This window comes from Octodon degus, unplaced genomic scaffold, assembly GCF_000260255.1.
Source record: "Octodon degus isolate 3935 unplaced genomic scaffold, OctDeg1.0 scaffold00070, whole genome shotgun sequence".
In the NCBI taxonomy this organism is placed as follows: Eukaryota; Metazoa; Chordata; class Mammalia; order Rodentia; family Octodontidae; genus Octodon; species Octodon degus.
Genome location: NW_004524646.1, coordinates 4975576 through 5002297, shown reverse-complemented (window position 1 = coordinate 5002297; position 26722 = coordinate 4975576). Strand labels below are relative to the sequence as shown.

At 37.2% G+C, this 26722-nt stretch overlaps 1 protein-coding gene across 3 annotated transcripts in view; it reads left to right on the top strand.

The window, feature by feature from the left end:
- The window catches only part of Unc79 (unc-79 homolog, NALCN channel complex subunit), a 226234-nt gene that overhangs the window by 190235 nt on the left and 9277 nt on the right, over positions 1-26722 (top strand). For all 3 annotated transcript variants that reach the window (XM_023719685.1, XM_023719684.1, XM_023719683.1), the window contains 8 exons: positions 2526-2541; positions 2773-2943; positions 10507-10584; positions 14208-14297; positions 16054-16229; positions 17029-17215; positions 18502-18699; positions 21085-21162. In XM_023719685.1, the coding sequence (XP_023575453.1) occupies positions 2526-2541; positions 2773-2943; positions 10507-10584; positions 14208-14297; positions 16054-16229; positions 17029-17215; positions 18502-18699; positions 21085-21162 (994 nt within the window). The remainder of the gene's footprint in view (positions 1-2525; positions 2542-2772; positions 2944-10506; positions 10585-14207; positions 14298-16053; positions 16230-17028; positions 17216-18501; positions 18700-21084; positions 21163-26722) is intronic.

Genomic DNA, 26722 nt, shown 5'->3' with positions numbered 1-26722 from the left:
AAACAAAATAAACTAAGATATAATAACAGAATAGTATATTAGAGATTTTTAAATGACCAACTTTATGATAATAAACCTGAAATCTTTGACAAGAGGAACTTGGGAGAGGCATATGTACTGGAAATCGAAGTCAAGACCTTATGCTTTCCAGGCAGGCTCTTGTGCCACTGAACTATATCCTCGTCTGGACAGGGAAATTTCTCTTTAAAAAATGTAACAATCAGGGAACAAAAGAAAAGGAAGTCAGCTAAACTTAAGTGATTAAAAAATGTGATTGCAGTTAAAACCTTGACCACAGACTCCATTGCAACTCCAGAGACAGGTTCTATAAAGATTTAGGAACAAACTGATCTCTACTTTATACAAATTAATAGGATAGAGAAAAGGAACACTTTCCAATGCATTTTATGAGGCTAATAGAATCCTGATACTAACCAGACGAGAGCAATAAAGGAAAGGAAAATTATAGGTCAATGTTCTTCATAATTCTGAATGAATAATAGCAAATCAATGCATTAAAAATAGAACCTCATGACCTAGTTGGGATTTTCATGAAGTATAAAAGCAGCTTAAATATTAGAACATTTATTAATGTCTCATGTTACCATACTAAAGGATTAAAACCAGTGTCATTATTTTAGCAGATGTAAGAAATACAACTTTATAATTTATCATTTACCAAAAATTATTGTCAGACTAGGAATAAAAAGGAATTTCTTTAACTTAATAAAATGAGATCTACCAGAAACCTCTAGCAAGCATTATATGTAAGGGTAAAATGTCAGTAGTCCCCTTAAAATCATAAATGCAAGGCTGGCACATAACCTCCTTCTGTTTATTGCAGTGCTGGAGGCTTTGCTCAGTTCAGCAAGACAGGAAGAAGACATCAGAGGTAGAAGGACTGGAAAAATGCAACTCTCATTTTTCATAAATCGTATGATTACAAACAAACCAGAGACACCATAGACACCTTTTTAGTTCAGCAAGGATGCTAGAAGCAAACATATCCCCCAATAACCTATTTTAATGTTTAACTACAAAGTATTATAAGATGTACTTTGAAAATGTCATATATTATGGCAACAAAAAGTAAACCCAAGAATGTGCAAGAATGTTATGCAGGTAAATCAGAAGATTTTATTAAAACGAATGGAGACAGATTGCATTTTGAAGGATAATGACTCAGTATAATAAGCACAGCTAATTCTTTCAAAGTAATCTATAAATTTGAATGATTCTAGTAAAAATCTTGGACTTTCTCTTCTAGTAATTGAGGGAGCTGCATAATTTGAACCTATTCATAAAAAAGAAGTACATGGGATATTTTTTAATTTCTTAAAAGCATTAAAATGCTAATCAGATATATAAAAATTACAAATAACAACAACAGAAACTCACAAATTACTATGCAGTTGTAGTTGAAGTATAAAGCACATGAAACAATAGATTCAGAGTAGTGACTATCAGGAAGGAAGGAAGGTAGAAAGAAGGAAGGAGGAAAAAAACAACAAATGCTAGGTAGATATCTTTAACTGTTTCTGTAATGTCTTAATTGTTATTGAAAAAAGGGTTAATCAAATAAAGCAAAGTGACAAGATTTTACAAACATGTAAAATATACATAATGTATTCCATAATACATTCTATTCTCTTTTTCTATATGCTTGAAATAATCCATTTAAAAAGGTAATTCCTGGGATAGGACATGAAACTTTTAAAAACATATTGTACACATTCTCTCCAAGTAATTTTATATTGAAAAACATACTTGCCAGGTGTAGTGGTGCATGCCTGTAATCCTAGAGCTCAGGAGGCTGAGGTAGGAGGAACGCCTCAAGCTTGAGGACATCTTAGGCTACATAAGTGGCTTCAAGACCAGCCTGGATGACATAGCAAGATCCCAACTCAAAATAACATAACTTGTGGACTTGGGTGGGGTTTTTTTTTTGGTTTTTTTTTTTTTTTTTTGCATTTATTTTATGCTTAATTTATTCTCATGCCATAAGTTTTTGTTTCTTCAGTTTCTTCTGGGATATCTTTTTCTTCTATGCAACTTCCTCCCCTGGGTTAGGAAAGAATTTGTTCCTTTTCAGTGAAGATCATCTCAATATGGCAAGGGGAGCTCACATATGGATTAATCTGGCCATGAACTCTATAAGTATGGTGGCGCATCTTGGGTATTTTGTTCACCTGGATATGTTCAATAAACAGAGAATCTACATCCAAACCCTTAAGTTCAGCATTACTCTCTGCATTTTTAAGCATGTGCAGCAAAAATTCAGCACTCTTTTTGGGCCTCTGACCCTGTGTCCAGCCCCACTGTTTGGCCTAGGCACACCTACCAACTCCACCATTGTAACACCGGAATGGCACACATTGCTTCCTCAATGTGACATCCTTTAGATACTTGATGTCCTTTCAGACATGCATATCCTTGATGGCCTTGGCAGTTTCACGCATGTTCTTAAAGTGAATGCAAAGATTTGAGCCTCTTGATTTGCGTGATTTTCTGGGTCGAGAGAGTAGTGAACCATTTTCACAGGTCACCTCAGGCCGCTCACAGGAAGAGCTCAGACTTGTTTAATTGTTATACTTCTTAGAATACTTCCCTTGTGGAAATAAAATATTGTGGCTTTAGTATTTAAGATATACTGTTTTATCTATTAAATCACATATATATTATATATATTTCTATATATGTATATTTGTACAGTGATATCCACTGTACATTTTAAAATAATGTTTTAATTTCTTATCTATGAAATTTTGTCAGCTCTTTTGCCATATCTATTCAAGTCAAGTTTTTAAAATTGCTTATCTTTTATTTTGTTTCATTCAGGAACGGGATAAATTCTACTTATCTCGTAGTGTTGTTCTAGAACTTCTGCAGGCCCTAAAGCTCAAATCTCCTTTACCAGACACAAACCTCCTTCTACTTGTCCAGGTAGGCTTATGCTGTATTTGTAAAACTTTTCATGAATTCTGTGTATGTCTGAAAAAATTAAGAGAAATTGGGGGATGTGCATAAAACCAAATGTCTTTGTTCAAATATGAGAAGTAATGTCTTACATAAGCCAAGATCTAATAAATATGAGCCACTTGGCCCTTCCACTAGCTAAAAAAGGCTTTAAAGAAAAGACTATTGGTGCAATTGTGCAAAGTGTCCAGTGACTCAATCACAGCCATTTCCATTCTCCCCAAGCATTAAAACCAGTCCAAGAGTTTGGGCCTCTAAGTTTGAAGTTAAATGATTGAGGGAAATATCTTGATATCAAGAAATTGGACAGATTTCTCTGAATCATAAGCATCTTGGGGGAAAAAAGGGAGAAGAGAATGTTAATTGACACATATTATGTGTCAAGCCATTATGAGCCTGGCCAGGTACAGATAATAAGCAGAGTAATAGAGAAAGAGAAAAATAAGACATGGCCCCTTCCTTCCAAGAGTTTGGAATCTTGTAGGTAAAGCTAGTATAAAGAAAAAGTACCCACTTGATGTGTGGGTACAGTAATAGAGACACATTCTGAGTGAGGAAGTGTGTCAGTGAGAGGTGGTATGGGCCTTGCTAGGTCCACAGAAGCTTAGGAGTTTCCCCGATAGAGAGGGATAATGCCACTTGTCATTTGCCATTGAATAGCCACTGCCTAGTCCCCTTTTTTCCCTACCATAAATCACTATGACCAGAATTTGGTTTCTCTCAAAAACTTGAGATTTAATAAAAAGTTTGTGCGCATTCACTGCAATTATCAGACATTGTCTGGGCACATTGAAGCTCTCTGGGAACAAGTGCAGTGAGTAGTGATTGCTGGACAATGGCAGCAGTGGAGCTTGGGTGTGATGAAATCAGAGTGAAATAGCTCCCATTGTACCAAAGCACCAGGTGGCCCAAGAGGACAACAGAAGTAAAACCACAATCAGAAATCAATACTTGATGGAAAATACCTGTTCCATGTTATGTCTAAGATGTTTGATATTCAGGCAGTGAGGTTAAGCTCAACTGCCTATGTTACAGGGTAATAATATCATTAAGCTTCTCTTCTGGAGGTTAACAACTTAAGTTTTCAGACCAAAAATTAAAGAAAAAAAAGGGCTACAAGGACAGCCAACATTTTGGCCCTAGCCTTTCAAGGTCAGTAAGGACTCAGGAAATAGGAGAACCTGTACAGTAATATCCTGGAACTCAATTGTGTCCCAGATTTTCTGATCAAGGAGACTTTGGGGCCACAGAGGAAAGTGATCGATGATGTAGAGTGTGCCTAAGGAGAGTCACATGGAGAGAAAACATTCTCTCAGGCTTTCACAGAGAGCAAATTGGTCAAGCAATGGCCGTGACTCATCCATATGGCTGACACAGACAAAGGATCTACAAACTGAGTACAGGGTTTCAGGTTAAATCCTGAGGGTATTTGACTGACCTTATCCGATACAAAAGTTACATTTCTTGTTATATAGGTCTTGCTCTTTCTTGGTCTTAACCATCCAGCAGAAAAGTATGAAAATGAAGTATAAAAAGTAAAGCCATATTAATATGATGAGCTGTAAAATGTTCAAGTCAACAACTTCGGACATTGATAGTCTTATGGAAAACCCACTACTATTGTGGACTATTGGACTATATTGGGATATTTTGCTGAATTCATGCACCTACAGTATTTAAATGATAATGGAATGCCCTTCTCTGACAAAACAAACCAAAAAAGGGGGATACAAATGAATGACCATTTTGTATCTGTATACTCAAAATAGTGAGGATTGATATACAGCTCCATTCTCTTAATTCAATGAATAGAGAGGTTTGTTCTAATAGTGTTTGAGAGAGGATATCAGGTCTGCATCTTGTACAATGAATAACCACTAAGACAACAATACGTAATGTGTTAATTATTGAAAATGTACTAGTAATCAGTTGTGAAACTGTCTCATTGCGATTTGTTTCTCAATAAAAATATTTTTTTTAAAAGTATCTGGGTTCTGGAGGAAAGACAACTATGGTTTCTTCCAGTGAATTGTCATGAACCATCCCTCCTATTCCTGTGTCAGAGGCAATATCACTTTTGAGTACAAGTGACTTTGACACAATCAACCTTCAAGATGAAGGGGATCTCCATTGTTTTGTTTTATTTTTTTAAATTGTAATATATCTTTTTTTTTTTTTTTTTTTTGGTGTGGAACTGGGGATTGAACTCAGACCCTCGCGCTTGCCAGGGAAGTGCTTATCCTACTGAGCCATCTCCCGGCTCCTCTCCATTGGTTTAGAGGAGGACAGGTACTCAAGGCCTCCTGGAATAGCCCAGGAGGAACTTCATGTTAGCAGCCTGGCAGTGTCTGGATGTCTCTTGCTTCTGATTGCATTCCATTTGGGGGTTATCCTTCAAAACACCCCTAGGCTTCAGGGTACTGAAGGTGCTCTCCTGAAGGCATTGGACAAGCTTTCTTAATATCCCTCAGTCTAGAGAGAGTAAGTCCATGTGGCTGATCTTCTTGGGGTCTGTCACCCAACACTGAAACTGCTGGAGGCTGAATTTCAATGAAGTACATTATTCAACTATAATAAGCACTTGTCGCAAGACAGCGAAAGAACCCTGATGGTTTAAATTACCTAGTACTTAAGGAAACTATGAAAATAGTGATTATTGCAGCATAGTAAGGTGAATAAATAAAAAAGCAAACTAGCCTTAGGACAAAAGAACACAAAAGTATATAATTCTCAATGTATTTTATTAATTTTCATCTGCTTTCAAACATAACATTTTCATCTTTTAAAATAAATACATGTACAAATATAAAATATGCATAACATATTTGAATAATTAAGTTTTAAATGTGAAATTATAAAGTTATTTAAGTTGGAGAGATATTTTGGAGACATTTTGAAATTTTGTCCATGAGGAACAACTTTATGAAGAATATCTCAACTTTCTCTGACATAAAAACCAAATCATTAGCACATGCTTGTAATTCTAGCACTCTTTGTTGTTGTTGTTGTTGTTTGGTTTTTTGGTGGAACCTGGGATTGAACTCAGGCCCTTGCACTTGCCAGGCAATCCAGCACTCTTGAGAGGCTGAGGGAAGAAGATTGCAAGTTTGAAGTCCTGACTGGGCAATTTAATGACTTAGGGAGATCCTATCTTAAAATTAAAAAAAAAATTTAAAGTCTTAAGATGTAGCTTCATCTGAAGGCTCTGAGTTTAATCCCTAGTTCTGCAAAAAACAAACCAAAAAAACCCTATCATGCCATTGTGAAGTAACACATCCTTCTATAAACTCTTAAAGGTAAGTAATTTTGTTTACTAATGAGAGAAAATAAGGCATACCTTAACAAATCAGTTTCCTTTTCTGCTCGAGAGTCTTGCATAAGTCAAGAGAGAAAGCACCTTTGTGTCTCAGAGCTATGCATCTTTTTGTAGTTTCTCAGGTTTCTTTTCTCTTGCTCACAATTGCCTGGATTTTTTAGCTGTTCTCTAAAGGATGTTGGAGGTTGCTGCCTACACCCTTGGAGCCTCTCTTAGGCCAAATGATCGAGGCTGGACTCCAGGGAAGATTACCTTTTTACTGGGCAGGGCTTAGACAACAAGGCTCATGATATGGATAGTGAGGACAGACAGGGACTCTCCTCACGGGGCCAGAGGCCAACATCTTAAGGCAGTAAGTATGCATCTGTTTAACTGAAAATACAACTTGGTAACAGAAACAAAAACAATAACTGGGCAGGGACACTTACCTGGTGTCATGAATGACACAGGCTCTATTAATGAGAAGAGAATTGGAGATGACACAGGCTCTATTAATGAAAAGAGAATTTGGGCTCCAATACAGAGTTTACCATTCCTACTTTACCCTGTGAGGAAGGACAAGGGCATTTCATCTACCACTAGTCTAATTAATACCTTAATAAGTGGGTGGTTGTTCTGAGATGGAAACTTATATTCTTCCCTTAGGCTATATCTTTGTTGTTTATCAAGCTCTCTGGTATTAAAGAGACCCCTTATAGGACAGTGGCACACTTGCCCAGGAATGTGGGCTCACGAAGGCCTAAACATTTCAGTGTGGTGATAGGTACCAAGCTGTTTTGAACTCATAGAAGTTCTTTCAAGAGGCTTGGCATCATGGGAAATTTTCCAGCCTCTTATAGTGTATAAGTTTTCTAGTCGTAGTTGCTGTTATCGTTTTTAATCAGATGGCCTTAAATGCTCAAATAAGTTTTCTTTAAAGAAAAGAAAGCATAAGGGCTGGAGAGATGGCTCAGTAGAATAAGCACTTTCCTGGTAAGCACAAGGGCCTGAGTTCAATTCCTAGTTCCACAAAAAGAAAAGAAAAGAAATCATAGAGAGAGGAATTTGTCAAGGAAATTGTCTTTTACAGAATCTAAAATTATCAACCACCACACATCTTTCCTTATGCACTTTGGACAGATGCACTATTGTGTTGTTTTAACTCAAATATATTAATATTTTGGCCTTGCCTTCCAACATTTTTTCTCTGCTGCTAGTTTATTGTAGAGGTGGAACAGATTATTATATTTGTTCTTGAGATGGATAAAAAGAGTTTTCATAATAATCCATTAAAAGTTACCACAAAGACTAAGTTCAAATCAAAATGAATTTCCTCAGTTCCTTTTATGTGTCAAGAGTAGATATTCTGATCATTTGCATGTACTGCCTCCACTCTGTGGGATATACCCGCATTTTCAAGTAATAAGAAATCAAGTCTGTAAAAGGTTTTCTTTTAAAAATAGATTAGTTGTGGGCTGGAGGACAAAGAAATGGCAGAGGTACGACTGTTGTTTTTAATTCACAGACTGCATTCATAACAACTCTATCACTCTATGGGGTAAGAGGTAGAGTTACTATTTTGGGTATGATTTTGATAATAAATTTAGTAATGACACATAATGGATATTGTGTTTCTTTTGTATTCTTTTGTACTTATGGAGGAGTGAATACTTCAGTGGAATATTTCTCTCTAGAAGTATAGAATTCTTCCTTTTACAGAAATTAACATGTCTCCCTGTGATTTTAGATATATCTTTATACTTTGAAAAGTTCTATACAATTATAATGAAATTTTTTCCAGTTCATCTGGCAGTGATAGTGAAATCAAGACAAATTTTTTTAAGTTTTTAATTGTATATATGATGTATAAATCCTAAAAAAATAAATAATGAACTATTTTAGAAGCTCATGTACTTCAACTCTTTCGTAAGCCAGGTTCTCTGAGACACATTCATCACTTTCAGGGTGGCAGTTTTTGTATGCCTCATCCTATGTCAGACATTTGAGTTTGACCCTAGATTCTGGAGCTGTGTAGCTGCTAACACAGATAGGATGCTCCCTTGTGTGTCTTGATCCACCTTGCTGAGGTGGCACATGAGGAAGGCATCTGCTAAGGACAGGTTGAATTTTTACTTCTTTGTAGATCCTGTCTTGTCCTCAAGGCCCACTAGGCCATCCATGCACACTTTGGAGGACCCAAGACTTGCAGCCACTCCTAAATGAGCTGTTCAAAGCCCTCTCATACCTTACATGTTAGATGTGGCTCCATCTTCCCCATGGTTGCTCTCAGCTGTGAAGTTCATTACTTTTGTAGAGAAATTAATTAAAATGAATGCTGGTGTCCTGTCAGATTTGTCCTGATAGTTATAAGTTGTTTGTTCAGACTGTGGATTCAGATAGCTTTGCAAAATACATTTTATGGGCAAGCATGCAGTATTTTCTAGGAAGGTCAGGTTTGGACTGTTTTCTTTTTCTTCACTCAGTATTTCAACCAAATATTACAGGTTTCATTTTTTGAATGTACAAGTTTTGGCCAAAGCAAAATGCTTAACATTTTTTAAACCTGATTTCATATGTTTCCTAATTATTAGAATAACTCTTGAACAAAATAATGGAAAATTTTAAGCATTCCAAGCTGCTACTCTTTTTTGCCTACTTATAGTCAATAATCGAATAGATTCATTAGCTTTTTCTAATGGAATTTGAGGTCAACAGATATAATAAGAATGTTAAGATGAGATCCATGTCCACTCCTGTTGTACAGCTCTCGGAACAGCTCTGTTTAGTGTCCCCCAAAACCTAAATGTCTTTCATGAAGGATTATATCTCTTGTGCCTAAAGACTAGCTCTTGACCATTAATATGACACGTAAGGGTCATTGACCTCAGCAGACCTTTGATTTAGACTTATACTTTTTTTACCTGTCGAGGATTAATAGTGCTTAGATTTGGACCTCTTGATTAATCTGACAATATGCTTGCTCTTCATTCCATTGTTGCTGAGCTCTTGAAGTTTCTACACTACTATCCCAATCTGTATTATTTCTCTTAGTTTGATAGTGATAGAACCCGCCTTGCTACACTTCTGGTCTTAACTCATACAGCTTCCCTGTACCTTCCAAATGGGTGAGAAGAAAATGCTATTGATATCAAAACTTCTTCAGTCCCTCTGAACTACATATAGAAGCAGTTTGAGATGCTGAACTTTCTAGCAGAGACCAAGAGGCCAAGAAAGATAAATTAAACAGGAGCCAGTTACTCAACAAATGCTGCAGACTTTTTCCTGCAGCAAATAGTTGGATGTTGCATTAAGTAGGAAGCATCTGTCAAAATCTATAATGAAGCAAATTAAACCAGATTATGGTAAATCCATTCCCATAATGATCTCAATCATAATAATCTCAAATAAATCAATTGATTACTTGATTTATTTCATAAACTCTTGCTGAGCCTCTCTGAGGGGCTGAGCATTAAACTAGTGCTAGGGATGAGGTACATCAAGTCTATGTGCTCTTGAAGAGTTCATAAGAGGTTGAGAAACAGATTCTGAGGTTGATGCATTCTAATGTGATGTCTGTTACAGTGGAAGTTTGTACTTGAGAAGGACAAGGATCATTTTCAGTACAGGGAAGACAATGAAGGAAGTGGGGAAGGGCCGGGAATATAGCTCAGCAGCGTAAGTGCTTGCCTGGCAAGTGCAAGGTCCTGAGTTCAATCCCCGGGACTGAAATAGATAAATAAATAAAAATAAAAATTTGTTTTAAAAAAGGAAGTAGTGAGAGGAAATCACAGTAAGGGCACTTGAAAAAGAAACAGGTGGGCTATTCATTCTGAGGTCAATTTTCTGTTTTCATTCTGAATATCCAAGTATGCTGTGCTGTAATGATAGAATCATGAAAATCTATGAAGATGTGCTAACAGAAACTGTTTCAAAAGTGTAAGGAAAAATAGAGTGACCTCAGAGTAATGCTGACAGTGCTGCTATATTTTATTTCTGTCTTGATTGAAATTACCATATCAGTACCACTTGGCTTTCTGGGTAAAGTAAGATTCTTTGTGCTCATGTTGATTCTTTGTTGAGGGGAATGAACTATCATGATTAGCAAATCCAGTGTATCTAGGGCAGCCTGTCATGAAAGTAAACACTAATGAATTTAAGCCATGTTAATGAAATTATAAATTACTTATTACTGTCCAAATACTCTTAAAATAATTATCCTTTCCCTTTTTTATTAGTTTATTTGTGCAGATGCTGGAACCAAATTAGCTGAGTCAACAATCCTGAGCAAGCAGATGATAGCCTCTGTACCTGGAGTAAGTTCTGACCAGATTAATTGTCTGCATCTTTATATTTCAGGAAATAGTGGTTGAGAATGTAGGCTTTAGACTCAGACCAGGGTTTGAGACCTGCCATTTACTTCCCGTGTGAGTTTACCAAAATTATTTAACCTGTAATTATTTGACTTGTGCCATCTATAGAATGAGACATAAGTGAGTCTAGTAAACAGGTTAGGGACTGAGGTGGTGCATGCAACATATTAGCACAGTGCCAGATATATAGCAAGTGCTGAGTGAATAAATGTTGTTTATTAAAAATATTGTTAACAAATACATATATTGTTGAAATTTTTAGTTCTTTTCCATATCCTGCATTTGTAATTTATATACAATGAACATCTTTGTGTTTAACTGTCTTTCCATTTGACTATTTCTTTTCCTTTTTTCTTTCTGTGCTGGGGGTTGAACTCAGGACCTTGCGCTTGGCAGGCATGTGCTTATGCTGCTGAGCTATCTCCCCAGTCCCTGACTATTTCTTCATAATAGATTTCAGGGAGTAGAATTACTATACTATATTTTTGAAAAAGATTTTTAATGGTAATGTAAGATGCTGTCAGATAAATCTCAGCAACTTAACATAAAAGAAATGTGCTGTGTGTTCATGTGGAGGCATAAGTACATGTACAGATTAGTAGGGAAAGGGAATTTCCACCCAGATGTCCAGGGATCAAGCTTCTTCCCTCCTTTGCAGCCCTCTGCAGTCATTGATAGTTAGGGAAAGAAAAGAGAATGTGGTTGTACATGGAAGATTTTCACGATTCAAGCTTAAGGGTCCTTACTTCTTCTACTCACATTCCATTGGCTGGAACCCAGTCACATAACCTCACCTAACTGACAGAATAGAAAATGTGGTCCATTTGTTCATTTGTAGTCAAAATGGTTCACTCTGAAGCATTTGTTCAGAGAAGTAGGTCTAGGGAGAAGCCACTCTGCTTTGTACTCGTTATTTGCTTACTGATTAATTCTTTAGGATTCAATATTTTCTACCTAAAGGATACCTACGAAAAAAGGAACATCCCTAAAGTATAACAGGTTTATCAAAATCAATTAAGTAAAGATAAATATTTCAACAATAACAAAGCAATAATTATAGTATATACATATAAGAACCTTTTCTGATGACCAATAAGTTACTACTCACAATCAATTATAAATTAATAAGATAAAAATAAAATATAAAAATACTTGAAAATATAAAAATTAAAACTGGCTAATGGATCAGTTTCTTTTTCTTTTTCTAAAGTACCACTTTATTAATTTGTATGCAATCATCACTACAGTCTATACATGTCTATCATTTCAAAAAGTTTCTTTCACCCACCTATTTATTTGCCTGTCCTGAGAACACTTTGTATAAGAGTCACCTTTTTGGAAAATTATTTAGTAGCATTGCTACCTATAGAGAATGTGCTCACTATTGAGCTTTAGGATTTATTTATCTTGCATACTTGAAACTTTATACCCCTTAGCTAGTACTTCCCCATTTCACCTTCCTCCAGCAGATTTTTTTCTTTTTTTTTTTCTAGTAGTGCTAGGGATAGAACCCAGGCCAATGGTTATAGTGAAACTAACCTTTTTGGAGGGTAACTTCATAATCTACTTCTAAGAATACATTTGAAAAAATAAGATTCCACCAGGAGACTTATATATATTTCTTAACGGATCTTTTAAAAATAGCAAAAACAAAGGGAAAAAAATCAATATAAAAAATCCCAATACCCAACACTAGTGCATGATTTAAATAAAATAAGGTGAACCATAAGATAGACTGCTATGTGGCTACCAAGTCAAAATTTCAAAGAATATTCAATTAATTGGCAAATGCTTATGATGGATTTAACTAAAACAAGTTTGAAAAAGTTATTTCAGTTTTATGAAATTATATGTATATATAAAACATATGCATATATGTTATATGCATTTCAGAAACCTTCAGAAGAAATATTAACAGTGATTTTCAAAGAGGTGCAGGACAAAAATTAGGACTATGGTGATTTTAATCATTCTTAGTAACTTGGATTCTTCAAATTTTCTACAATGAATATTATTACTTCTGCAGTCTAAGAACTATAACTATTAAAATTGATATATTTTAAGGAGAATTGGATATTTATTTGCTTCAGTTTATGTGCTTAAGATTAGAATATATTTTGATTCCTTTATCCATCAGTTTTCTTATTGAAATAAATATTGGACTTCTGAAACAAATGGAGCTTGACTCCTTATGTTTTGTTCATTAAAGATAATACATTTAACATTATACTTATTTTTGCCAAAGGAAGATTAAAAATTATATGCTTTATTTTACTAGTACAGATGGCTCCCAAAGGGTCTGCTGACTATAAAGTGGATTTTAGTCTTTTATTTAATGTAATTGCTTTCTTTAGAATACAGTAATATATAATTTCTCTACTCTCATTCCTTAAGAGTCAAATTTTAAAGGCAAATATTGAATAATATTCCTAGTAATTATCTTCTGTGACATTTGCCTAGTTGAACTGGTATAAAACATTGCCTGTAAAAGAAACAAATCCCTTTCAAGAAATTCAAGAACAGTCTGTGCTCCTATTTGCATGACATGTGAAAGGTCAGAGCAAATGGAATAAATCTGGGGGAAATCCTTATTGCACTGAAGGATTCATATTATAAAAGCAGAAACACAATAACCTTTTATAATTCCTTCAGTCTATTTAAATTAAAAGAAGAAAACCTTAGAACATATGAAATGCTTGGAAACAGTCTGACAGACTGCCAATGACCTTATTTTACTGTTTGTTATCCTGTCAGAAGAACTGACAAGCGTAACATTCTAGAAGAGAGAGGAGGTGATATAGTTCAGTGCTGCACAGATTTACATGAATATGGGAAAATGAGGGCCACTGGGTGAGCTAGTTAAGTACATAATGTTCCAGATTTTCCTAAAGAAAGCCCAGAGAGCCCTTTAGCATAGTATTCATATGGCTTCAAAGACTGCCTGCTTTTGATCCCCATTATACTCAGCCTGATGTGTGGGTTCTCTCACATGGCTTTGATGTAGCAGCCTATCTGTTCACTTTCCTTTGCTTTGCTATAATTCTAAATGTGCTGCATTGCCCTGAGAGAGCAGGCCCATGCCATTTAATAACCTACAACGCAAGCATGCCTTCTTTTTCCTTAAAACTTCCCAAATATACTTCAAATACGTGGGGGAGAATGACCATTTAGGTTCTTTCTTTTATTTTTCTTCAGTAAGAACTTGACATGACTTGAATATGAGAATTTTTGGCTCAGCAAATACCATGTTATATTTATATTTATTTATATTTATATTTTTGATGGTGGAATTCCACAGCACATATTTTAGTTAAATTGCCAGTGGAAATAGCATTTAATTCTATCTCCCATAGGTCCCCTGTTTCTTTGCTCTCTACCACAAGCTTTGTAGCAATTCTTGTCCTAATTGTGGGCAAGCAATCATAGACTATGCTGGGAGTAGTGGTGTGAGTCAGAAATCCAGAAAGTAAGGCAACTCCTTAGTAAACCGTGCACAACTGGGGTGAGGCAGTCATTGCATTTGGTTGAAAATGCAGCTGTGGCCCAGGCCTGTCCTTGTGTTCCAGTGTGGGACTGCGGCGATGGAGTGTATGCGGCAGTACATCAGTGAGGTGCTGGATTTCATGGCAGACATGCACACACTAACCAAATTGAAGGTAAGGTGGCTTCTGCTTGTTCACCTCTTTGAGTTACAAAATGCAGACATTTTGGGGAACCATATGGGAAAATTTATTGCTACAACCCTGTGGAATGAGCTGATTTCTTGGGGTTCTGAAGAAGTGGGAATGAGTTCTGTAAAGAAGAGAGGACAAAAAAGGGGGGGTTGGGGAGATGGCTCAGTGGAATAAACGCTTCCCTGGCAAGTGCAAGGGCCTGAGTTCAATCCCCGGTTCTGAAAAAAAAAAAAAAAAGAAGAGAGGACATTCAGAAGAGAGGACATTCACCTGGCAGCAGCATTATGAATAGCCTTATTTTTACAATTTATTTTGTTTTCACAGTGTCTCTATTAAAATATTATCCCTGTTTACCAATGTGGAAACTGAGGCTGTATATGATATAATACTAGTAAGTAATGAAGGCAGAGCTGAATTTAAGGCTATTGTGACTCCTCATCCATTCACCTTTCACTATGCCCCATAGATTCCTTTAACTGTCTTGAGCATCAGTGACTCCATTTGCAGAACAAGCCTGTAAGCCCTTTCTTTCACTATAATAATGCTGCTATAAAATAACACATGGAAGAAACTTTCTTAAATTATAGCCAATTATGCAGATATAAGCCATTTATTATTTTCTCTGCATAGTAAACATCTTCATGAAAATAGTTAAAGAAGGGGAACAGAACAAAATTTAACTTGTATATGGACAAAATCATAGTGAAGTTGTTGATTTTATTGATTGCTTTTCAGGGTGAGTGAATCACCTGATGCAGGCCCACTTTTCTGCTATTATTCAGCCAGGGAGCTAAAAAATTAATGGCTTGAGAGATTTGAGGACTGTCCTGGACAGTGAGCAGATGAGAATCCAAACATGGTCCAGAGAGCAGCCAAATTGCAATCTGGCACTAAATGATTTCTTTTTGATAAGCAGGAATCTAGTGATGCCAGAAGTTTAGCTAAAGAACATAGCTCCCTCTTCACTGAGCTCAGAAAAGTACTAAGAAAGATCCATAATGAGAACTATAGACATAATCCAACTTCCCAACATTACGTATTAAAAAAAAAAAAGACCAAAAAGGTGAAGTGGCAAGTGGCTTATATGAAGCTATTGGCTAATTAGGACAAAACTAGATGTGGAGCTAGGCCTCAAGTTCCTGAGCAAAGAATGCTTTCAAAATTAATTCTGCAAACATGAATCAAACACCATAATGCACCTGGACTGTTCTAGGCATTGGAGTTGCAGTGATGAACAACAACAGACACAGTAGCTGCCCTCACTTAATTTATAATCTACTATGAGGCCGAGTTTGGTAGACATTTCACATAAGCCAACAAGTAAAATTGTGACTCTCACAGTTGCTAAGAAGAAGAGGTAGACAGTGTCATGGACTAGCCAGGGAGTTCAGGGGAGGATTCTTAAGGAAAATGGTGCTTGAGCCAAAATCTGAACAATTTGGTAAAAAAAGAAAGGAGAGAAACAGCAGAACAGGGACCACAGAGCCAGTGATGGGAGCTCACAATGGATGAAGGGTGAGAGGCAGAGGCTGCAGTAGGAGGTTGTTCTTACTCCATATGACATGCAAAACATTTTTCTCTTTTATCCTAAAAATGTGAAACCATTGAAAAGTTTAGGCAGGTTTTATGTTTGAAGTGGTGACTGGAGTTGAGGAAGGGAGAGCCTAATTTTTAAAAGACTGGCTTGGAAAGTCTGCAAGTTTCTGACAAAGTTACAAAATATCATTTGGTTTTATAGAGCCACATGAAGACATGCTCCCAGCCTCTGCATGAAGACACTTTTGGTGGACACCTCAAAGTTGGCCTGGCTCAAATTGCAGCTATGGAAATCTCCCGGGGCAACCATAGAGATAATAAAGCTGTGATCCGCTACCTACCTTGGCTCTATCATCCTCCTTCTGCAATGCAGCAAGGGTAAGACTGTTATCCCAGGATTGTAGGTAAATAAGGCAGGGAAAACCCCTGAGTTTTGGTGGTTCAACGAGAAGATTTGTAAGAGTGGAATATGCTTGGTTAAGAATGTAGAGGTCCAGATCCTCATCTTTGTACTGACTGAGCCTCAGCACTTTGTGCTGTGCTACCCTTATACTTACAAAAGCTTAGTCATCTTCATGGATAATGGATATTTAAAGCATACAACTTTTTGACTCAGTTTCAACTAGTGAAATAGATTGATAGTAGGCATGTATTCCTGCACTATGTGACCTCTGCTTCCAAGCAGCTTAGCTTATAGCTGGAATGAAAATGACTGCAGAGATAGAACACAATGAGGTGGAAGCTCCAACCCTGTTTGTAGGTGAGGCTGCAGAAGAGAGAGGCAAGCACAGACTGGTTTCCTTAAGAATGGAGAGCAGGTTTGAGCCTGCCATTGTGGAAGGTGAGAACAGAAGAAGAACATTGTCCTAGCAGGGAAATGTGTAGCTGGAAGCATGCCTGCTCCTCTGTTCCCTCCACTTTTGTGAGCATGTCAGAGACCTTTGTGATAAAAGGAAGGGAGTGGATTCAGGAGAAGTTAGTCAGAGAGGCTTCCAGGCTACAGAACAATGAGCACCTAATTTTGTGTCACCACAGTCTGCTCTTTGCTCAAGAAGCTAAGATCCAGGATTAGAGTGGAAAATAAGAAAAACAAATATGTCATTCGTGGGGGCACTATCACTTTGGTGTTTTATTGTATATGATTATCTGTAAGACCACTTTTTAATCCCTTCAACAGACCTAAAGAATTCATTGAGTGTGTCTCCCACATCCGGTTGTTATCCTGGCTGCTTCTGGGTTCTCTTACTCATAATACAGTGTGTCCAAATGCTGCCTCTCCCTGCCTGCCCATACCTCTGGATGCAGGTTCCCACATTGCAGACCATCTTATTGTTATCCTGATTGGATTTCCGGAGCAATCAAAGGTAAGTAATTTCTGTAAGGTTGGGACCATGTGCATGGAAATTGTTAATGTGAACCCTTATCAGCCAATTATCCTTCTTCTGAGAAGTAAATGCATCTTGTCACTTGCCCTCCTGTGGATGTTGGAAAAGCAACTTTGAGCTAATACTTTATTTAAAGTTGTTTAGATTCCCAGACTGCCTTTTCCCCACTAAATTGTTTTCTGGCTTATTTTTATGAAGATAAATTATGGAGACAAGCTAGAGTTGGCTTCCCAGGCATTTCTGCCTCAAAACAATGAGGAGAAATAAAAGCCTAGGAATGTAATAAAAATTCTGTGATCAGTTTTCAGATCCAAGGATGAACCAGAAGAATATTGATGCCCTATCTCATTCCTTGTGCACTATCATTTCAACACAGATCTCTAGAGAAACAAAAATGAGAGGGAGAAGCTTACTAAAGCACACACTGGAATCACCTAGACAGAAGAATTTTGTAAATTATAGAAACTGATGATGTGCTGAAGGGGATAAACTCCAAGCAGGCATCAATCATGGCCCCTACAAACAAACCAGAAACTACTAATCAGCTACAAAGAGACAGCAGCCCTTACCTGATCTTAGGCAAGTTCTAGGAGGTCCTGATAAGTTGTAGGAACAGATGGGATTTAGGGCAAGCTGACTATGTGATACAATAGAGCACCCACCTAAATGACCTGAGTGGTATTTTTGAAAGGAATCAGCCAGTCAGTTTCCACTGTTTCAGCCCAGGTCTGTATTTAAATCTGAACAATGATATTTGTAATTTTGTACACTTTAAATTTACTTAACATCTCTGAGTTTCAGTTTTTCATCTGTAAAGTAGGTGAGGGGATAGTTTGAGAATTGTGGAAGTTATCCCTGAAAAACCTTCAGTGCTGTCCCGGCTGCTGCTGCATTCATGCACATTACCTCATTTACTCTTCATACCTTCTCTTCCTACCATCGTCCTGTCTTACAGATGAAGAAACACCCTACAGTGGTAGAATGATTAGTCTTTCTGTTCTACTTTAGGGATGGAAATGTCACTAGCACTAAAAGTGAGAGGGTGATATTTGCATTTTTCTGCAAATTAAGGTACGTTTTCCTCAGAAAGATACTTTCTTCTCTGAGCATGCTCCCCCTGACAGTGAGGCACTGATTGCTTTTAAGTGATGAATCACAGTTTGTAACTAAGATAGCTCCCTTGTGCTTCATGTTCCAGCTGTGCTCCTGGACAAGGCCGCAGTCTGAGAACACCCAGAACTGTTGCATGGTTTTCTTCCTTTCAGACCTCTGTGCTCCACATGTGCTCCCTCTTCCATGCATTCATCTTTGCTCAGCTCTGGACAGTGTATTGTGAACAAAGTGCCGTGGCTACAAATGTCCAAAATCAGAATGAATTCAGCTTCACAGCAATACTGACAGCACTAGAGTTTTGGAGTAGGGTGACGCCAAGCATCCTTCAGCTAATGGCTCATAACAAAGTGGTGAGTTCATAACATGTTTCTCCTCTGCAGTACAGTCCCACCCCTGGTCCCTTAGGGTACCCCAATTTTTGTTTTTCAAATCTCAGTCATAAAAGTATGTAAGCAAGGGCTCATGAGATATCCCCGCAGACTAAGTACCTGCTTAGGCAAGCACAGGGACCCAGATTGGATCCCTGGCACCAAATGCCACACTGGCCCCACCCTGGGCGTGCTGAGCTGGCCACCAAGACTGGGTGTGGTGGCACACGCCTGTAATCCCAGCACTGGGGAGGCTGAAAACAGGAGGATGAGTCTGAGCTGCACAGTGAGATCCTGTACCAAATACAAAAAGCAAGTATGCAAGTGAATCAGTGATAGTGTTTTGTTATGGTATAATCTGATGTTCTACATGCATAAGAATTTGAAAAACAAAGATGTTGAAAAACAAACAGCAGTTCTGAGATCTATTGTACATGGGGTGGCCATTCTTAAAGATTGCTAAGAGAGTAGATTTAAATATTCTCACCATGAAAAGATAAGTATGTAAGTAATACATGCACTTGTAGCTTATTTAGCCATTGTATAATGTATGAAAATACTATGCAATATGCCATAACTACTTTAAACCCCCCAAATAAAGAACAATTTTATGTTTCCTGCCTACCATCAAACGAACTTCATATGAAATGTCTACCTTTAAAGTGTTTTGGTGTTATAAAACAGTGTTAGGAGGAAGAGTAAAATAATTTTTGGATTCCAAAGCAACTTGGGAAAATCATAGCCCATCATCAGGTCTTTTTAAATCAAATTTATTTACTTACTTACTTATTGATGCTTTAATACCATTGTGACCACAGTTCTCAGTTTAAAACCTGAAAAGAACTTCACTCTTCTGTGTGGCCTGATAAGCAGGCTTTAAACTGTACCCTCATTGCAATACGAATGGCTCCAGGAAGAGCTACTCCAGACAGCAGTGCGAAATATCTGGGCAGTGTTTGGTCTGAGGCCACATCACTGAACAAGCTTAAACTGGTCCCCCCACCCGCCACCCCATGTCAGCTAAAGAACATATGAAAGGAATTTACAAGGAGCCATGGGTTTCATTTGCGAGAGTGGATGAGGATTCGCAGCTGGGAAGGCTGCAGCTGTGCCTTGGCTAAGAGGACACATTAGTGGAATTTTTGTCAGCAAGGAGGAAGGAACCTGGGAGCCCGTCCTGATGATGACCTCTCTGTGCCAGAAACCAAACACTTCCTGGTGGCAAAAGGCACTTGGATGTGATTTGTTAATTGTTTGAATGTTCATCTAAGAAATATTTTCTTTTAGCTCTAATGAAAAAGGGGATTATATTATTTCCTTTAGTTAAGCACTTTGTTTTCTTTAGAGATGTAGACATTGTGATTTTATGTAGAGAAAGATTATATTAGTTCTAAATACAGGAAATTTGGAAAATTTAGGGTTCATAAATAGTGATGTCTATTGGGAAGATAATTACATTTATTGGACTACAGATTCTAGGATTAAAGAAGAACTTGGCGATCATTCCATTAGGCTATTTTACAGGCAGTAAAACTGAGGCCTTACTCTTAAGCCTGTAGATTAAAATTTTTCTTCTACTGTCATTAGTTTTTTGACACTGGCAGGGCCCTCCTCCAAATTACTCTCAATATTCAGATGTGAAAAGTGAATGTGTTGCAGGTAAATTTTTTACCAACTGAACTTAAATTGGGGCCCAGGAGATGGCTCAGTAGAATAAGCACTTCCCTGGCAAGCTCAAGGGTCTGAGTCCAATCCCCGGTTCCGCCAAAAAAAAAACGAACTTAAATTGATTTTATTATGAAGATGTTAGACCACATAAGCTAGTCTGGTAAAATTCACCAGGAGTGTTTAAAAATCCAGTGTTAGGCATTTCCAATGAGGAATATCATTTCTGTTGTCCCTTTCAACTGTGTTAAGCATGTCTGCCTCATTCCATACAAAGTAAAGCCTCAGAGGCAGATTTGTGATTAAACAGCCATTCCTGATGAGAAGCAGTGGAGAGAGGATCAAGATGAAGAAAAAGATCTAAGCTAGAGAGTTGTACAGATGGATATGAAGGGAGCAGAAGCTGTTTATCCTCTGGTGTGAGTCACTGTACATGGCTGATTAGCGAGCTCAATGCTTGAGCTCCCTTGGCAGCCAAGTTGGGTGAGGAAGAAATAACAATTGAGAAACCTCTGGAGCTTTCTACAATTTTGTTTTTGGTTTGAGGTTTTAGAAGTAGATGAAAATTACTCCCTGTGGTCCCCTATGGCTGTTACTCAGAAAGATATGTGGGTGTAGGGCTTTAGTCTGTGCAGCTGTGACTAGCTCACAAGGTTTCCATATCACTCGGTGTGAAACTAACTTTCATATTTGTTGTTTCAGATGGTAGAAATGGTGTGTCTCCATGTGATTAGTTTAATGGAGGCATTGCAAGAATGCAATTCAACCATTTTTGTCAAGGTAGGAAGATCTTAAGTTTTTATAGACCATTGTTTACTGCTAAAACAAATGCGGATGTATTTTGAATGCACTTTCTTTCTTTAAATTTTTTTGTTTCATTTATTTATTTATTTATTTATTTATTTATTTATTATGGTCAGCTCAGCCCACCCTGGGGGCGGGGCTGGCATGGCATGTGGTGCTGGGGATCGAACCAAGGTCCCTGCATGCTTGCCTAAGCTTGCCTAAGCAGGCGCTTTAGACCACTGAGCTATCTCGCCAGCCCTGGATGCACTTTCTGAAGCGAAAAATAAAATAGATTTAGTTTTAACATTTAGAGTGGGGACTGGAAGACTGAGGCCTATTGTGTTATTTTTGTTTTTGTTCTACCTCTGTGACCCACTCTATCATGTCAGACCATAACTGCATATAACACAAGAATTAAAATATGACTGGACAACACTGATATAAAAGTGACTCTATAGTACTATAAATCAGTTGTTGGTACCTTATTTTGTAAAAGATACCTGGAAAATCAATTAAAATAGCCTATAATTGTCTGACTTGATATCTAGTACATTTCTAGATAAATGAACTAATTTTCAAATATTCTTTTAAATTGGTTATGAAAATCATTTAAGCATTGGTCATCTACAGAGATGCCCAAAGAGAGTAATGTGACTGAAAATTAAAGAGTGAATGAGAAATTGGTCCTTATCCCCTTATCATTCTAGCCCTCCCCTTTTTCATTCCTTCCTGCTATCTTCTTAATCTCACTGATCATTTTTCCTTCCTATTCTTGCATGTCTTTCTCATTTACATTTCACCTCAATATTCTATTATCTTGGTTATTGTTAACGCCACTGCTCAACAAATTGTATCAACTTGGAAACCGTAGAACTTTCTGTTGCACCTTTTGGTTAATGCCACTCATTTATTTTTTTATTTTTAAAGAATGCAAAATAGTGATAGAAAAAAGCATTAGAAACAATACACGAAAAAAAAGTAAAAAAAAAATATATGATTTCATTAAACAAAGCAACAGGAATTCAACAATGGTTGCTGTATTACATGATACTATCTTCAAATTAGTTGTTCAAATTACCAGATATAAATGTGTAAGATTCATGTTAACTCCTACAATACTGCAGAAAAACAGCCCGATTTCGGGAAAATCTTAACTGTTACCAGAATTGTTCAAATGAAATAGATATAACTGATCTATCTTTTTTTAATGAGCAGAATATATTTATTGAGAGAAAGAAAGCTCCTGTCCTGAGAGAGGGACAGGAGGGGGGAGCCGAGCGGGTAATTCCCCCTAACTGATCTATCTTATGTAGCAAAAATCAACGCTATAAGAGAACCTATATGACTGACAGTTGGATGATCATGTCTGATTTTATTCTTTTACAGCTTTATTATGATGTTACTGATCTTGGCTAAACTGTACATATTTAAATTAGGGGGCCTGCCCCTTAGCTCAGTTCTTTAAGTGGCTGCTTCAACAAGGCAGTCAGGCTCAGGTTGCTGTGGTTCGATCCCCACAACACAAGCCAGCCAGTCATGCCTTGAAGGCATTCGGAGCAAAAAAAAATAAAAAAATAAAAACTTCTGCCATATTTAAATTACACAGTTTGATAAGTTTTGACATATGTTACTCCCATAAAACCATCATTACAGTCAAACTAATGAACATATACATCACATCCAAAAATCTTCTTATATCCATTTATACTTCTATGCTATTGCCTCCTGCCCACAGGCAACTACTGATCTGCTTTGTATCACTGGGGGATAGTTATACTTTTTTAGAATTCTCTAGAAATGGATTCATTCTATAAATATTTTTCTCTTTTTTCCATAATAGTTATATTGAAATTATTCCATATTGTCACCATATCAATAGATCATTACTTTTTATTTCTAAGTAGTATTCCATTGTATGGATATATTATATTGTTTATCCATTCATCAGCTATGGACATCTGAGTTCCTTCCAATTGGGAGCTAGTACAAATAAGGCTGTTGTAGATATTCACATATAAGTCTTCGTGTACATGTATGCTTTTGTGTATGATGTATAAGTAACTAGAAGTGAAGTATCTGGGCTGTGTATTGATTTTTGTTTCTTTTTAAGAAACAAAAACTTTTTAAGAAATTGGCAAACTTTCTCAAAGTAGCTATGCCCAATTAATTTGCCCTAGCATAATGACCATTCCAGTTCCTTCACATATTTGACAGCACTTAGTATAATCCATTATTTATATTAGTATTCTAAAAATTATGTTGCCAATACTGGTATTATGTTGTATTTTTAAATTCCATTTCCTTGTTGATAAGTGATGTTAAGCATTTCTATTTGCATATTTGCTATTCATACATCTGTTTGATATATCTGTTAATTTGCCCATTTGTTGTTTGATGGCCTCATAAAGTGAATTGAAAAGTATGCTTCAGGGGCCAGGGAGATGGCTCAGTGGAATAAGTGCTTCCCTGGCAAGCACAAGGGCCTGAGTTCAATCCCTGGTTCCACAAAAAAAAAGTATGCTTCCTTTGTTTTCTGAAAACATTTGTGGAGAAATATTATTTTTGTCCTGTAAATATTTGGTAGAATTCACTAGCGAAGCTACTTAAACTTAGAATTTTCTTTGCAGAAGAACTTAATATTACAAACTCAATTTTAAAAATAAATGTAGAGCTATGAAAGTATCTGTTTATTCTTTTTTAAATCTTTTTTTCTTTACCATTTTCTTTTTCGGTCCTGGGAATCACACTCAGAGCCTTGCACTTTCCAGGCATGTGCTGTGCTGCTGAGCTAAATCCCCAGCGCTATTTATTCTTGAGTGAACTTCGGTAATTGTATCCTTCAGGGAATTTGCCCTTTCTTCAAAGTAGTTAGTTTTATTGGCATGAAGTTGTTCATAATATATATACTTTAATATTTTTAGGATAAATACATCACCTTTTTCATTCTTGGTATTGATGAAATGTGACCTTTTTTTTTTTTCTTCTTTTCTGTTTCAGATTGATTTTCATTAATTTTTCTTTACTGTTTTCTGTTGCCATTTTCTTTTTTATAAGCTTAGATTTAAGTTTTTTATTGTTTTCCTTGTTGGCACTCACTGATTGTAGAATTTTTTAAATAATTTCTCTGAAAGCAGTGGTTTAGCTGCACTCACAGTTTGGCGTGTTGTAGTTCTGTTCAGAGTACTTCCCAACGTTTCATTTTTTTAGGGACCATAGATTATTAAATGTACGTTATTTAGTTTCTAAACTTTTGGTATTTCCATAGACTTTTCTGTTATAGATTTCTGGTTTAGTTTCACTGTGAACAAAGAACATACTTTATATCATTTGAACCATTTCAAATTCTTTAAAATTGTTTTGTAGATCAGAATATTGTCTTTTTAAATAAATGCTTTGTGTGCACTAAAAAGACTGTCTTCTGTTGTTGTTGGAAGGAGTTTTCTACCAACTAGATTGTGCTTGTTATAGTTTGTTTACTCAAGCCTTCTATGTCTTGTCTTCTTGAATACTGAGAAAGGGGTGTTAACAATAACTTTGTAATTGTGATTTGTTTCTTTCTCTTCAGGTCCACCAGTTTTGGTTGCATGCTTACTATGAGGCTCTGTTATTAGGTGCATAAATGTTTATTTTTTTCCTAACAAATTGAAATTGTGAACTATCCTTCAGTATCTTTGGTATTAGTTTTTGTTCTAGATCTACTTCATCTGGTATTAATAAAAGCAGTCAAGCTTTCCTTTGATTCGTGTTGGACTGATGCATCTTACTTTTATCCTATATGTGCTCTTTTGAAGACAGCATACACTTGAATGTTGCTCTTTCAGAAAATCCAATCTGACAGTCTTCCTTTTGATTGAGGTTTCTAGACTATTTTCATTTCATGTATTTTGTCATATTATTATGATTAAATTTATTGTCTTGCTGCTCATTTTTTCATATTTCACATCTGTTCTATGTCTCTTATTCTTTGTCTTCCTTTGACTTGAGAATTTTATGATTAAATTTTAGTTATAATTTTCTCTTCTCTGTCTAGTTTCTCAACTTGGACACTTTGGTCATTAACTTGAGGTTTTCTTCTTTTCAAACATTAATGTTTTGTTCTTTAAGTTGATTGACTGATGAATTGAGCTGGGGATTGAACCTAGAACTTTTGCACATGCCAGGCAAGCACTCTACCACTGCACTGTGTCCCTAGCACCTAAATTTTCTCTCTTTCTCTCTCTCTCTCTTTGTTTTTTTTCTTGGTGGAACTGGGGATTGCACTTATTCTACTGAGCCATCTCCCTGGCCCCTAAATTTTCTCTTAAGTGATACTTTAATTAGTTCCTCCAAATTCTAATCTATTTTCATTTCTGTTCAGTTCTGTTCAAATTACTTCCTAATTTGCCTTTTGACTTCTTTGGCTCATGAATTATTAAGAGGTGTATCTTTCACAATCTTACTAGCTCAGCCTTTTCTTGTTGACATTTTTGGGGTGATTTAGAGCTTATAATACACATTTAAATTATCACAATTTGCTGCCAATTAGTAATTTAATACTTTAGTAATTGTATAAAAACTATACAGTCTTATACTTCCTTTTCTTACCACCTGGTTTTGTGTTGCTATTGTCACCCAATTTACTTCTATATATATTATAAACCAAATCATACACTGCCATTATTTTTTTATTTTTTAAAGAATACAAAATATAATTTAAAAACCCAGCATTAGAAACAATACAGAATTGGAGACCTAGTCCTAGCCCAGGCCCAGTGAGTGTGTTGGGAGAGCTTCCTGCTACCCTGCGCTGGCGGGACCGACTACTGGTCCCAGCCTAGGCGCAGCGTGGGCGAGACCCTTTTACACCCCCTTGGGACACCCCCCACCACTCCGAGCACCTCCCCCACCCCGCCCACCGAGTAGGAATTTCTGCCGTGTTCTGGGAACCCCCAGACCCAGTCCTAGCCCAGGTCCGGTGAGTGTGTGGGAGAGCTTCTGGCTACTCTGCGCCGGCGGGACCGACTACAGGTCCCAGCCCAGGCGCAGCATGGGTGAGACCCTCTTCCACCCCCTGGGGACCCCCCCCACTCCGCAGCACCTCCCCCACCCTGCCTGCCAAGTAGGAATTTATGCCGCATTCCGGGAACCCCCAGACCCAGTCCTAGGCCAGACCCAGTGAATGTGTGGGAGAGCTGCCTCTCCCCTCTACTCCATCTTGTCCCCTCCAGGCTCAGCTCCGGCCTGGCTTACATACCTGGAGTGTAACCCTGCAGCTGCAATCCTTGCAGAGAGTGTACAGGATAGAACCACCCAGCTAGTCCAGGAGCAGAACATCTTGCCACAGGGGCACAACAGGTTCACCTCCAAGGGCAGCAGCAAGAAGGGGGTGAGCACAGCAGCCAGACCCAAGCCAGGCACAGCTGGATAAATCCAGACTTTGTAGATCTGCACCTGAACTTCAGTATGTGCTAAGGTTATAACTACAACGAAGATCTACAACAAAGGTCAGAAGACAGTGCTACACAAAATGACGAGAAGGAACAAAATGCAACCTCAGAACCCAAGCCCACCTGTA